Below are 15,000 nucleotides of genomic sequence, written 5' to 3'. Positions count from 1 at the left end.
CGCTCTGTGTGTGTGTGTGTGTTGAGCTTTACGCTCTGTGTGTGTGTGTGTTGAGCTTTACGCTCTGTGTGTGTGTGTGTTGAGCTTTACGCTCTGTGTGTGTGTGTGTTGAGCTTTACGCTCTGTGTGTGTGTGTGTGTTGAGCTTTACGCTCTGTGTGTGTGTGTGTGTTGAGCTTTACGCTCTGTGTGTGTGTGTGTGTGTGTGTTGAGCTTTACGCTCTGTGTGTGTGTGTGTGTGTTGAGCTTTACGCTCTGTGTGTGTGTGTGTGTTGAGCTTTACGTTCTGTGTGTGTGTGTGTGTGTTGAGCTTTACGTTCTGTGTGTGTGTGTGTGTTGAGCTTTACGCTCTGTGTGTGTGTGTGTGTTGAGCTTTACGCTCTGTGTGTGTGTGTTGAGCTTTACGCTCTGTGTGTGTGTGTTGAGCTTTACGCTCTGTGTGTGTGTGTGTGTTGAGCTTTACGCTCTGTGTGTGTGTGTGTTGAGCTTTACGCTCTGTGTGTGTGTTGAGCTTTACGCTGTGTGTGTGTGTGTTGAGCTTTACGCTCTGTGTGTGTGTGTGTGTTGAGCTTTACGCTCTGTGTGTGTGTGTGTTGAGCTTTACGCTCTGTGTGTGTGTGTGTTGAGCTTTACGCTCTGTGTGTGTGTGTGTTGAGCTTTACGCTCTGTGTGTGTGTGTGTGTTGAGCTTTACGCTCTGTGTGTGTGTGTGTTGAGCTTTACGCTCTGTGTGTGTGTGTGTGTTGAGCTTTACGCTCTGTGTGTGTGTGTGTGTTGAGCTTTACGCTCTGTGTGTGTGTGTGTTGAGCTTTACGCTCTGTGTGTGTGTGTGTTGAGCTTTACGCTCTGTGTGTGTGTTGAGCTTTACGCTGTGTGTGTGTGTGTTGAGCTTTACGCTCTGTGTGTGTGTGTGTGTTGAGCTTTACGCTCTGTGTGTGTGTGTGTTGAGCTTTACGCTCTGTGTGTGTGTGTGTTGAGCTTTACGCTCTGTGTGTGTGTGTGTGTTGAGCTTTACGCTCTGTGTGTGTGTGTGTTGAGCTTTACGCTCTGTGTGTGTGTGTGTTGAGCTTTACGCCCTGTGTGTGTGTTGAGCTTTACGCTCTGTGTGTGTGTGTGTTGAGCTTTACGCTCTGTGTGTGTTGAGCTTTACGCTCTGTGTGTGTGTCTGTGTGTTGAGCTTTACGCTCTGTGTGTGTGTGTGTGTTGAGCTTTACGCTCTGTGTGTGTGTGTGTTGAGCTTTACGCTCTGTGTGTGTGTGTGTTGAGCTTTACGCTCTGTGTGTGTGTGTGTTGAGCTTTACGCTCTGTGTGTGTGTGTGTTGAGCTTTACGCTCTGTGTGTGTTGAGCTTTACGCTCTGTGTGTGTTGAGCTTTACGCTCTGTGTGTGTGTCTGTGTGTTGAGCTTTACGCTCTGTGTGTGTGTGTGTGTGTGTTGAGCTTTACGCTCTGTGTGTGTGTGTGTTGAGCTTTACGCTCTGTGTGGGTGTGTGTTGAGCTTTACGCTCTGTGTGTGTGTGTGTTGAGCTTTACGCTCTGTGTGTGTGTTGAGCTTTACGCTCTGTGTGTGTGTGTGTTGAGCTTTACGCTCTGTGTGTGTGTGTGTTGAGCTTTACGCTCTGTGTGTGTGTGTGTGTTGAGCTTTACGCTCTGTGTGTGTGTGTGTGTTGAGCTTTACGCTCTGTGTGTGTGTGTGTGTTGAGCTTTACGCTCTGTGTGTGTGTGTGTGTTGAGCTTTACGCTCTGTGTGTGTGTGTGTTGAGCTTTACGCTCTGTGTGTGTGTGTGTGTTGAGCTTTACGCTCTGTGTGTGTGTGTGTGTTGAGCTTTACGCTGTGTGTGTGTGTGTTGAGCTTTACGCTCTGTGTGTGTGTGTGTGTTGAGCTTTACGCTCTGTGTGTGTGTGTGTTGAGCTTTACGCTCTGTGTGTGTGTGTGTTGAGCTTTACGCTCTGTGTGTGTGTGTGTGTTGAGCTTTACGCTCTGTGTGTGTGTGTGTTGAGCTTTACGTTCTGTGTGTGTGTGTGTGTTGAGCTTTACGCTCTGTGTGTGTGTGTGTGTTGAGCTTTACGCTCTGTGTGTGTGTGTGTTGAGCTTTACGCTCTGTGTGTGTGTGTGTGTGTTGAGCTTTACGCTCTGTGTGTGTGTGTGTGTTGAGCTTTACGCTCTGTGTGTGTGTGTGTTGAGCTTTACGCTCTGTGTGTGTGTGTTGAGCTTTACGCTGTGTGTGTGTGTGTTGAGCTTTACGCTCTGTGTGTGTGTTGAGCTTTACGCTGTGTGTGTGTGTGTTGAGCTTTACGCTCTGTGTGTGTGTGTGTTGAGCTTTACGCTCTGTGTGTGTGTGTGTTGAGCTTTACGCTCTGTGTGTGTGTGTGTTGAGCTTTACGCTCTGTGTGTGTGTGTGTTGAGCTTTACGCTCTGTGTGTGTGTGTGTTGAGCTTTACGCTCTGTGTGTGTGTGTGTGTGTGTTGAGCTTTACGCTCTGTGTGTGTGTGTGTGTTGAGCTTTACGCTCTGTGTGTGTGTTGAGCTTTACGCTCTGTGTGTGTGTGTTGAGCTTTACGCTCTGTGTGTGTGTGTGTGTTGAGCTTTACGCTCTGTGTGTGTGTGTGTGTGTTGAGCTTTACGCTCTGTGTGTGTGTGTCTGTGTGTTGAGCTTTACGCTCTGTGTGTGTGTGTGTTGAGCTTTACGCTCTGTGTGTGTGTGTGTTGAGCTTTACGCTCTGTGTGTGTGTGTGTTGAGCTTTACGCTCTGTGTGTGTGTGTTGAGCTTTACGCTCTGTGTGTGTGTGTTGAGCTTTACGCTCTGTGTGTGTGTTGAGCTTTACGCTCTGTGTGTGTGTTGAGCTTTACACTCTGTGTGTGTGTGTGTGTTGAGCTTTACGCTCTGTGTGTGTGTGTGTGTTGAGCTTTACGCTCTGTGTGTGTGTGTGTGTGTGTGTGTTGAGCTTTACGCTCTGTGTGTGTGTGTGTGTGTGTGTGTTGAGCTTTACGCTCTGTGTGTGTGTGTTGAGCTTTACGCTCTGTGTGTGTGTGTTGAGCTTTACGCTCTGTGTGTGTGTGTGTGTTGAGCTTTACGCTCTGTGTGTGTGTGTTGAGCTTTACGCTCTGTGTGTGTGTGTGTGTGTTGAGCTTTACGCTCTGTGTGTGTGTGTGTGTTGAGCTTTACGCTCTGTGTGTGTGTGTGTGTTGAGCTTTACGCTCTGTGTGTGTGTGTGTGTGTGTTGAGCTTTACGCTCTGTGTGTGTGTTGAGCTTTACGCTCTGTGTGTGTGTGTGTGTTGAGCTTTACGCTCTCTGTGTGTGTGTGTGTTGAGCTTTACGCTCTGTGTGTGTGTGTTGAGCTTTACGCTGTGTGTGTGTGTGTTGAGCTTTACGCTCTGTGTGTGTGTGTGTTGAGCTTTACGCTCTGTGTGTGTGTGTTGAGCTTTACGCTTTGTGTGTGTGTGTGTTGAGCTTCACACTGTGTGTGTGTGAGTGTGTTGAGCTTTACGCTCTGTGTGTGTGTGTTGAGCTTTACGCTCTGTGTGTGTGTGTGTTGAGCTTTACGCTCTGTGTGTGTGCGTTGAGCTTTACGCTCTGTGTGTGTGTGTGTTGAGCTTTACGCTCTGTGTGTGTGTCTGTGTGTTGAGCTTTACGCTCTGTGTGTGTGTGTGTGTTGAGCTTTACGCTCTGTGTGTGTGTGTGTTGAGCTTTACGCTCTGTGTGTGTGTGTGTTGAGCTTTACACTCTGTGTGTGTTGAGCTTTACGCTCTGTGTGTGTTGAGCTTTACGCTCTGTGTGTGTGTCTGTGTGTTGAGCTTTACGCTCTGTGTGTGTGTGTGTGTGTTGAGCTTTACGCTCTGTGTGGGTGTGTGTTGAGCTTTACGCTCTGTGTGTGTGTGTTGAGCTTTACGCTCTGTGTGTGTGTGTTGAGCTTTACGCTCTGTGTGTGTGTGTGTTGAGCTTTACGCTCTGTGTGTGTGTGTTGAGCTTTACGCTCTGTGTGTGTGTGTTGAGCTTTACGCTCTGTGTGTGTGTGTTGAGCTTTACGCTCTGTGTGTGTGTGTGTGTGTGTGTTGAGCTTTACGCTCTGTGTGTGTGTGTTGAGCTTTACGCTCTGTGTGTGTGTGTTGAGCTTTACGCTCTGTGTGTGTGTGTGTTGAGCTTCACACTGTGTGTGTGTGTGTGTGTTGAGCTTCACACTGTGTGTGTGTGTGTGTTGAGCTTCACACTGTGTGTGTGTGTGTGTGTTGAGCTTCACACTGTGTGTGTGTGTGTGTGTTGAGCTTCACACTGTGTGTGTGTGTGTTGAGCTTCACACTGTGTGTGTGTGTGTTGAGCTTCACACTGTGTGTGTGTGTTGAGCTTCACACTGTGTGTGTGTGTGTGTGTTGAGCTTCACACTGTGTGTGTGTGTGTGTGTTGAGCTTCACAGTGTGTGTGTGTGTGTTGAGCTTCACACTGTGTGTGTGTGTGTTGAGCTTCACACTGTGTGTGTGTGTGTTGAGCTTCACACTGTGTGTGTGTGTGTTGAGCTTCACACTGTGTGTGTGTGTGTTGAGCTTCACACTGTGTGTGTGTGTGTTGAGCTTCACACTGTGTGTGTGTGTGTTGAGCTTCACACTGTGTGTGTGTGTGTGTTGAGCTTCACACTGTGTGTGTGTGTGTGTTGAGCTTCACACTGTGTGTGTGTGTGTGTTGAGCTTCACACTGTATGTGTGTGTGTGTGTGTTGAGCTTCACACTGTGTGTGTGTGTGTGTGTGTTGAGCTTCACAGTGTGTGTGTGTGTGTGTGTGTTGAGCTTCACACTGTGTGTGTGTGTGTGTTGAGCTTCACACTGTGTGTGTGTGTGTGTTGAGCTTCACACTGTGTGTGTGTGTGTTGAGCTTCACACTGTGTGTGTGTGTGTTGAGCTTCACACTGTGTGTGTGTGTGTGTTGAGCTTCACACTGTGTGTGTGTGTTGAGCTTCACACTGTGTGTGTGTGTTGAGCTTCACACTGTGTGTGTGTGTGTGTTGAGCTTTACGCTCTGTGTGTGTGTTGAGCTTCACGCTGTGTGTGTGTGTGTTGAGCTTCACACTGTGTGTGTGTGTTGAGCTTCACACTGTGTGTGTGTTGAGCTTCACACTGTGTGTGTGTTGAGCTTCACACTGTGTGTGTGTTGAGCTTCACACTGTGTGTGTGTGTTGAGCTTCACACTGTGTGTGTGTGTTGAGCTTCACACTGTGTGTGTGTGTGTGTTGAGCTTCACACTGTGTGTGTGTGTGTGTTGAGCTTCACACTGTGTGTGTGTGTGTTGAGCTTCACACTGTGTGTGTGTGTGTGTTGAGCTTCACACTGTGTGTGTGTGTGTGTTGAGCTTCACACTGTGTGTGTGTGTGTGTTGAGCTTCACACTGTGTGTGTGTGTGTGTGTGTGTTGAGCTTCACACTGTGTGTGTGTGTGTGTGTTGAGCTTCACACTGTGTGTGTGTTGAGCTTCACACTGTGTGTGTGTGTGTGTGTGTTGAGCTTCACACTGTGTGTGTGTTGAGCTTCACACTGTGTGTGTGTGTGTGTGTGTGTGTGTTGAGCTTCACACTGTGTGTGTGTGTGTGTTGAGCTTCACACTGTGTGTGTGTGTGTGTGTGTTGAGCTTCACACTGTGTGTGTGTGTGTTGAGCTTCACACTGTGTGTGTGTGTGTGTGTTGAGCTTCACACTGTGTGTGTGTGTGTGTGTGTTGAGCTTCACACTGTGTGTGTGTGTGTGTGTTGAGCTTCACACTGTGTGTGTGTGTGTTGAGCTTCACACTGTGTGTGTGTGTTGAGCTTCACACTGTGTGTGTGTGTGTGTGTGTTGAGCTGCACACTGTGTGTGTGTGTGTTGAGCTGCACACTGTGTGTGTGTGTGTTGAGCTGCACACTGTGTGTGTGTGTGTTGAGCTGCACACTGTGTGTGTGTGTGTGTGTGTTGAGCTTCACACTGTGTGTGTGTGTGTGTGTTGAGCTTCACACTGTGTGTGTGTGTGTTGAGCTTCACACTGTGTGTGTGTGTGTGTGTGTTGAGCTTCACACTGTGTGTGTGTGTTGAGCTTCACACTGTGTGTGTGTGTGTTGAGCTTCACACTGTGTGTGTGTGTTGAGCTTCACACTGTGTGTGTGTGTGTTGAGCTTCACACTGTGTGTGTGTGTTGAGCTTTACGCTCTGTGTGTGTGTGTTGAGCTTCACACTGTGTGTGTGTGTGTTGAGCTTCACACTGTGTGTGTGTGTGTGTTGAGCTTCACACTGTGTGTGTGTGTTGAGCTTCACACTGTGTGTGTGTGTGTTGAGCTTCACACTGTGTGTGTGTGTGTGTGTTGAGCTTCACACTGTGTGTGTGTGTTGAGCTTCACACTGTGTGTGTGTGTGTGTTGAGCTTCACACTGTGTGTGTGTGTGTGTTGAGCTTCACACTGTGTGTGTGTGTGTGTTGAGCTTCACACTGTGTGTGTGTGTGTGTTGAGCTTCACACTGTGTGTGTGTGTGTGTTGAGCTTCACACTGTGTGTGTGTGTGTGTGTTGAGCTTCACACTGTGTGTGTGTGTGTGTGTTGAGCTTCACACTGTGTGTGTGTGTGTGTGTTGAGCTTCACACTGTGTGTGTGTGTGTGTTGAGCTTCACACTGTGTGTGTGTGTGTGTTGAGCTTCACACTGTGTGTGTGTGTGTGTTGAGCTTCACACTGTGTGTGTGTGTTGAGCTTCACACTGTGTGTGTGTGTGTTGAGCTTCACACTGTGTGTGTGTGTGTGTGTGTTGAGCTTCACACTGTGTGTGTGTGTGTGTTGAGCTTCACACTGTGTGTGTGTGTGTGTGTTGAGCTTCACACTGTGTGTGTGTGTGTGTGTTGAGCTTCACACTGTGTGTGTGTGTGTGTGTTGAGCTTCACACTGTGTGTGTGTGTGTGTGTGTTGAGCTTCACACTGTGTGTGTGTGTGTGTGTTGAGCTTCACACTGTGTGTGTTGTGTGTGTGTGTGTGTTGAGCTTCACACTGTGTGTGTGTGTGTGTTGAGCTTCACACTGTGTGTGTGTGTGTGTGTTGAGCTTCACACTGTGTGTGTGTGTGTGTTGAGCTTCACACTGTGTGTGTGTGTGTGTTGAGCTTCACACTGTGTGTGTGTGTGTGTGTGTGTGTTGAGCTTCACACTGTGTGTGTGTGTGTGTGTTGAGCTTCACACTGTGTGTGTGTGTGTGTTGAGCTTCACACTGTGTGTGTGTGTGTGTGTGTTGAGCTTCACACTGTGTGTGTGTGTGTGTGTGTTGAGCTTCACACTGTGTGTGTGTGTGTGTGTTGAGCTTCACACTGTGTGTGTGTGTGTGTGTTGAGCTTCACACTGTGTGTGTGTGTGTGTGTTGAGCTTCACACTGTGTGTGTGTGTGTGTGTGTTGAGCTTCACACTGTGTGTGTGTGTGTGTTGAGCTTCACACTGTGTGTGTGTGTGTGTGTTGAGCTTCACACTGTGTGTGTGTGTGTGTTGAGCTTCACACTGTGTGTGTGTGTGTGTTGAGCTTCACACTGTGTGTGTGTGTGTGTGTTGAGCTTCACACTGTGTGTGTGTGTGTTGAGCTTCACACTGTGTGTGTGTGTGTGTGTGTGTTGAGCTTCACACTGTGTGTGTGTGTGTGTGTGTGTTGAGCTTCACACTGTGTGTGTGTGTGTGTTGAGCTTCACACTGTGTGTGTGTGTGTTGAGCTTCACACTGTGTGTGTGTGTGTTGAGCTTCACACTGTGTGTGTGTGTGTGTTGAGCTTCACACTGTGTGTGTGTGTGTGTGTTGAGCTTCACACTGTGTGTGTGTGTGTGTGTTGAGCTTCACACTGTGTGTGTGTGTGTGTGTTGAGCTTCACACTGTGTGTGTGTGTGTGTGTTGAGCTTCACACTGTGTGTGTGTGTGTGTTGAGCTTCACACTGTGTGTGTGTGTTGAGCTTCACACTGTGTGTGTGTGTGTTGAGCTTCACACTGTGTGTGTGTGTGTTGAGCTTCACACTGTGTGTGTGTGTGTGTTGAGCTTCACACTGTGTGTGTGTGTGTTGAGCTTCACACTGTGTGTGTGTGTGTGTTGAGCTTCACACTGTGTGTGTGTGTGTGTTGAGCTTCACACTGTGTGTGTGTGTGTTGAGCTTCACACTGTGTGTGTGTGTGTTGAGCTTCACACTGTGTGTGTGTGTGTGTGTTGAGCTTCACACTGTGTGTGTGTGTGTGTGTTGAGCTTCACACTGTGTATGTGTGTGTGTTGAGCTTCACACTGTGTGTGTGTGTGTGTTGAGCTTCACACTGTGTGTGTGTGTGTGTTGAGCTTCACACTGTGTGTGTGTGTGTGTTGAGCTTCACACTGTGTGTGTGTGTGTGTGTTGAGCTTCACACTGTGTGTGTGTGTGTGTGTTGAGCTTCACACTGTGTGTGTGTGTGTGTGTTGAGCTTCACACTGTGTGTGTGTGTGTGTGTTGAGCTTCACACTGTGTGTGTGTGTGTGTTGAGCTTCACACTGTGTGTGTGTGTGTGTTGAGCTTCACACTGTGTGTGTGTGTGTGTGTGTTGAGCTTCACACTGTGTGTGTGTGTGTTGAGCTTCACACTGTGTGTGTGTGTGTGTTGAGCTTCACACTGTGTGTGTGTGTGTTGAGCTTCACACTGTGTGTGTGTGTGTTGAGCTTCACACTGTGTGTGTGTGTGTGTTGAGCTTCACACTGTGTGTGTGTGTGTGTTGAGCTTCACACTGTGTGTGTGTGTGTTGAGCTTCACACTGTGTGTGTGTGTGTGTGTTGAGCTTCACACTGTGTGTGTGTGTGTGTGTTGAGCTTCACACTGTGTGTGTGTGTTGAGCTTCACACTGTGTGTGTGTGTGTGTGTTGAGCTTCACACTGTGTGTGTGTGTGTGTTGAGCTTCACACTGTGTGTGTGTGTGTGTTGAGCTTCACACTGTGTGTGTGTGTGTGTTGAGCTTCACACTGTGTGTGTGTGTGTGTTGAGCTTCACACTGTGTGTGTGTGTGTGTTGAGCTTCACACTGTGTGTGTGTGTGTGCTGTTGAGCTTCACACTGTGTGTGTGTGTGTGTTGAGCTTCACACTGTGTGTGTGTGTGTGTGTTGAGCTTCACACTGTGTGTGTGTGTGTTGAGCTTCACACTGTGTGTGTGTGTTGAGCTTCACACTGTGTGTGTGTGTGTGTTGAGCTTCACACTGTGTGTGTGTGTGTGTTGAGCTTCACACTGTGTGTGTGTGTGTGTGTTGAGCTTCACACTGTGTGTGTGTGTGTGTTGAGCTTCACACTGTGTGTGTGTGTGTGTTGAGCTTCACACTGTGTGTGTGTGTGTTGAGCTTCACACTGTGTGTGTGTGTGTTGAGCTTCACACTGTGTGTGTGTGTGTGTTGAGCTTCACACTGTGTGTGTGTGTGTGTTGAGCTTCACACTGTGTGTGTGTGTGTGTTGAGCTTCACACTGTGTGTGTGTGTGTGTTGAGCTTCACACTGTGTGTGTGTGTGTTGAGCTTCACACTGTGTGTGTGTGTGTGTTGAGCTTCACACTGTGTGTGTGTGTGTGTGTTGAGCTTCACACTGTGTGTGTGTGTTGAGCTTCACACTGTGTGTGTGTGTGTGTTGAGCTTCACACTGTGTGTGTGTGTGTGTTGAGCTTCACACTGTGTGTGTGTGTGTGTTGAGCTTCACACTGTGTGTGTGTGTGTGTTGAGCTTCACACTGTGTGTGTGTGTGTGTGTGTTGAGCTTCACACTGTGTGTGTGTGTGTGTTGAGCTTCACACTGTGTGTGTGTGTGTGTGTTGAGCTTCACACTGTGTGTGTGTGTGTGTGTGTTGAGCTTCACACTGTGTGTGTGTGTGTGTGTTGAGCTTCACACTGTGTGTGTGTGTGTGTTGAGCTTCACACTGTGTGTGTGTGTGTTGAGCTTCACACTGTGTGTGTGTGTGTGTTGAGCTTCACACTGTGTGTGTGTGTGTGTTGAGCTTCACACTGTGTGTGTGTGTGTGTTGAGCTTCACACTGTGTGTGTGTGTTGAGCTTCACACTGTGTGTGTGTGTGTGTTGAGCTTCACACTGTGTGTGTGTGTGTGTGTTGAGCTTCACACTGTGTGTGTGTGTGTGTGTTGAGCTTCACACTGTGTGTGTGTGTGTGTGTTGAGCTTCACACTGTGTGTGTGTGTGTGTGTTGAGCTTCACACTGTGTGTGTGTGTTGAGCTTCACACTGTGTGTGTGTGTTGAGCTTCACACTGTGTGTGTGTGTGTTGAGCTTCACACTGTGTGTGTGTGTGTGTGTGTGTTGAGCTTCACACTGTGTGTGTGTGTGTGTGTGTGTTGAGCTTCACACTGTGTGTGTGTGTGTGTGTGTTGAGCTTCACACTGTGTGTGTGTGTGTGTGTGTTGAGCTTCACACTGTGTGTGTGTGTGTGTGTTGAGCTTCACACTGTGTGTGTGTGTGTGTTGAGCTTCACACTGTGTGTGTGTGTGTGTGTTGAGCTTCACACTGTGTGTGTGTGTGTGTTGAGCTTCACACTGTGTGTGTGTGTGTGTTGAGCTTCACACTGTGTGTGTGTGTGTTGAGCTTCACACTGTGTGTGTGTGTGTGTTGAGCTTCACACTGTGTGTGTGTGTGTGTGGTGAGGCTTCACACTGTGTGTGTGTGTGTTGAGCTTCACACTGTGTGTGTGTGTGTGTTGAGCTTCACACTGTGTGTGTGTGTGTGTGTAGAGCTTCACACTGTGTGTGTGTGTGTGTTGCGCTTCACACTGTGTGTGTGTGTGTGTTGAGCTTCACACTGTGTGTGTGTGTGTGTGTTGAGCTTCACACTGTGTGTGTGTGGGTGTTGAGCTTCACACTGTGTGTGTGTGTGTTGAGCTTCACACTGTGTGTGTGTGTGTGTTGAGCTTCACACTGTGTGTGTGTGTGTGTGTTGAGCTTCACACTGTGTGTGTGTGTGTGTTGAGCTTCACACTGTGTGTGTGTGTGTGTTGAGCTTCACACTGTGTGTGTGTGTGTGTGTTGAGCTTCACACTGTGTGTGTGTGTGAGTTGAGCTTCACACTGTGTGTGTGTGTGATGAGCTTCACACTGTGTGTGTGTGTGTGTTGAGCTTCACACTGTGTGTGTGTGTGTGTGTTGAGCTTCACACTGTGTGTGTGTGTGTGTTGAGCTTCACACTGTGTGTGTGTGTGTGTTGAGCTTCACACTGTGTGTGTGTGTGTTGAGCTTCACACTGTGTGTGTGTGTGTGTTGAGCTTCACACTGTGTGTGTGTGTGTGTTGAGCTTCACACTGTGTGTGTGTGTGTGTGTTGAGCTTCACACTGTGTGTGTGTGTGTGTGTGTTGAGCTTCACACTGTGTGTGTGTGTGTGTGTGTTGAGCTTCACACTGTGTGTGTGTGTGTGTTGAGCTTCACACTGTGTGTGTGTGTGTGTGTTGAGCTTCACACTGTGTGTGTGTGTGTGTTGAGCTTCACACTGTGTGTGTGTGTGTTGAGCTTCACACTGTGTGTGTGTGTGTTGAGCTTCACACTGTGTGTGTGTGTGTGTGTTGAGCTTCACACTGTGTGTGTGTGTGTGTGTTGAGCTTCACACTGTGTGTGTGTGTGTTGAGCTTCACACTGTGTGTGTGTGTGTGTTGAGCTTCACACTGTGTGTGTGTGTGTGTGTTGAGCTTCACACTGTGTGTGTGTGTGTGTTGAGCTTCACACTGTGTGTGTGTGTGTGTGTGTTGAGCTTCACACTGTGTGTGTGTGTGTGTGTTGAGCTTCACACTGTGTGTGTGTGTGTGTGTTGAGCTTCACACTGTGTGTGTGTGTGTGTGTTGAGCTTCACACTGTGTGTGTGTGTGTGTTGAGCTTCACACTGTGTGTGTGTGTGTTGAGCTTCACACTGTGTGTGTGTGTTGAGCTTCACACTGTGTGTGTGTGTTGAGCTTCACACTGTGTGTGTGTGTGTTGAGCTTCACACTGTGTGTGTGTGTGTTGAGCTTCACACTGTGTGTGTGTGTGTGTGTTGAGCTTCACACTGTGTGTGTGTGTGTGTTGAGCTTCACACTGTGTGTGTGTGTGTTGAGCTTCACACTGTGTGTGTGTGTGTTGAGCTTCACACTGTGTGTGTGTGTGTTGAGCTTCACACTGTGTGTGTGTGTGTGTGTTGAGCTTCACACTGTGTGTGTGTGTGTGTGTTGAGCTTCACACTGTGTGTGTGTGTGTGTTGAGCTTCACACTGTGTGTGTGTGTGTGTGTTGAGCTTCACACTGTGTGTGTGTGTGTTGAGCTTCACACTGTGTGTGTGTGTTGAGCTTCACACTGTGTGTGTGTGTTGAGCTTCACACTGTGTGTGTGTGTGTGTGTTGAGCTTCACACTGTGTGTGTGTGTGTGTGTTGAGCTTCACACTGTGTGTGTGTGTGTTGAGCTTCACACTGTGTGTGTGTGTGTGTGTTGAGCTTCACACTGTGTGTGTGTGTGTTGAGCTTCACACTGTGTGTGTGTGTGTGTGTTGAGCTTCACACTGTGTGTGTGTGTGTGTTGAGCTTCACACTGTGTGTGTGTGTGTGTGTTGAGCTTCACACTGTGTGTGTGTGTGTGTGTTGAGCTTCACACTGTGTGTGTGTGTGTGTGTTGAGCTTCACACTGTGTGTGTGTGTGTGTTGAGCTTCACACTGTGTGTGTGTGTGTGTGTTGAGCTTCACACTGTGTGTGTGTGTGTGTGTTGAGCTTCACACTGTGTGTGTGTGTGTTGAGCTTCACACTGTGTGTGTGTGTGTTGAGCTTCACACTGTGTGTGTGTGTGTTGAGCTTCACTCTCCTACTCATACACCTACTTTGTGTGTAAATGTCTGCACTGTGTTTCTCCTCTACCTTTACCTGTCTTACCTTTCCAGTATGAGCTATTCTTCCTGCCTGTCTGACCTGCCCTAACACACACACACACACACACACACACACACACACACACAAAAACTGTATTAGACCCAAACTGTAACGATTTGTGATAATACACGTGTGTGTGTGTGTGTGTGTGTGTACCTGTACGTTTGAAGTCTGCACAGAGTTTGAGGCGTTTGCGGATGCTGCTCTCAGAGTGAGAGGGAAAGGCCTTCTTTATGTCCTCCATGCGAATTCGTCTCGGCCGATCCTTACTCTTCCAGAACAACCGATAGATAAACACCTGCAGAGAGACAGTGAGTGTGTGTGTGTGCAAGCTGTAAGACTCCCAGGTGTACCTGTGTGTGTGTGTTACCTGTAGAAAGTCCCGAATGTGTGTGTTGGCCCGTTTGGAGTTTGGTCCTGGGACTTCGTACAGAGGACACTCCTGTCCCACTACAAATATGTCCAGCACCTCACGGATGAAGTAGCCCTGACGCGTACGGAGAATCAGGAAGTCCGTCTCCGGGACCTTGTGCAGGTAGATGGGAGCTCGGAACAGGTTATTCTCAAATGCCTGAAAAACACGTGACCAGATCTGAGTGTGGACGCCAAAAGAGAACATTCGAGGGGAGATCATAGTCCATTAGCAGGAGACATGTTTATAAATGTAGTGTGTGTGTGTGTGTGTGTGTGTTTCTACGTTACCTGCAGTAGTTGTCCAGGATGGAGCGATCCCAGGAAAGGAGAAGTGTGACAGTACACAGTTTCTCCATACTTATAGTCTGGAGGACCAGAATCTTTACCAGGTTTCTGCATGCACATAAACACACACACACACACACACACACACACACACATAGGTGCAGGTAAAACATTTACAGTTCTCATTTTTCTAAATATTTAACATGAATGAGACTCGGCTGAATGGTCACATGACTCACCCTCTTGTAGTAGTTCTTTATTTTGGTTGCCATGCCAACCTGAAGCATGAGGGGTGGGTACTCCTCACTGTATTCTGCCAGGATCAGGTCTCCATCTTTACCGGTCAGATCCTGATTGGTGCGCATGAAGAACATGTCCCCGCCCCCTGAGGCTTGTCGCTCCTGCTCCCTCATCTACACACACACACAAAATGAAGAACCTGTCCCTTCCACCCTCTGAGGCTCCTACTCCCTCATCTACACACACACACGAACACACACACACACACGAACACACACACACACACGAACACACACGAACACACACACACACGAACACACACACACACGAACACACACACACACGAACACACACACACACGAACACACACACACACACACACGAACACACACACACACACACGAACACACACACACACGAACACATACACACACACGAACACATACACACACACGAACACACACACACACGAACACATACACACACACGAACACATACACACACACGAACACACACACACACACACACACGAACACACACACACGAACACACACACACGAACACACACACACGAACACACACACGAACACACACACGAACACACACACGAACACACACACACGAACACACACACACGAACACACACACACACGAACACATACACACACGAACACACACACACACGAACACACACACACACGAACACACACACACACGAACACACACACACACGAACACACACACACGAACACACACACACACGAACACATACACACACGAACACACAAACACACGAACACACACACACACGAACACACACGAACACACACACACGAACACACACACACACACACGAACACACACACGAACACATACACACACACACACACACACGAACACACACACACACACGAACACACACACGAACACATACACACACACACGAACACACACACACGAACACACATACACACGAACACACACACACACACACACACACACACACACGAACACACACACACACACACACACACACACACACGAACACACACACACGAACACGAACACACACACGAACACATACACACACACACACACGAACACACACACACGAACACACACACGAACACACACACGAACACATACATACACACACACACGAACACACACACACACACATACACACACGAACACACACACACGAACACACACACACGTACA

General features: G+C 48.3%; 1 protein-coding gene across 5 annotated transcripts in view; it reads right to left on the bottom strand.

The window, feature by feature from the left end:
- The window catches only part of taf1 (TAF1 RNA polymerase II, TATA box binding protein (TBP)-associated factor), a 63,913-nt gene that overhangs the window by 39,481 nt on the left and 9,432 nt on the right, over positions 1–15,000 (bottom strand). For 3 of the 5 annotated variants that reach the window (XM_058383386.1, XM_058383389.1, XM_058383387.1), the window contains exons 15-19: positions 13,779–13,952; positions 13,543–13,647; positions 13,211–13,411; positions 12,997–13,138; positions 12,844–12,879 (exon numbers count right to left, since the gene is read on the bottom strand). In XM_058383386.1, coding sequence (XP_058239369.1) covers positions 12,844–12,879; positions 12,997–13,138; positions 13,211–13,411; positions 13,543–13,647; positions 13,779–13,952 — 658 coding nt within the window. The remainder of the gene's footprint in view (positions 1–12,843; positions 12,880–12,996; positions 13,139–13,210; positions 13,412–13,542; positions 13,648–13,778; positions 13,953–15,000) is intronic. The other 2 variants (XM_058383388.1, XM_058383390.1) reach the window with 1 other exon arrangement.

This window comes from Hemibagrus wyckioides, linkage group LG28 (assembly GCF_019097595.1).
Source record: "Hemibagrus wyckioides isolate EC202008001 linkage group LG28, SWU_Hwy_1.0, whole genome shotgun sequence".
NCBI classification, from domain to species: domain Eukaryota; kingdom Metazoa; phylum Chordata; class Actinopteri; order Siluriformes; family Bagridae; genus Hemibagrus; species Hemibagrus wyckioides.
Note: the sequence above shows the minus strand (reverse complement) of the source record. Positions and strands in the feature narration are given on the sequence as shown.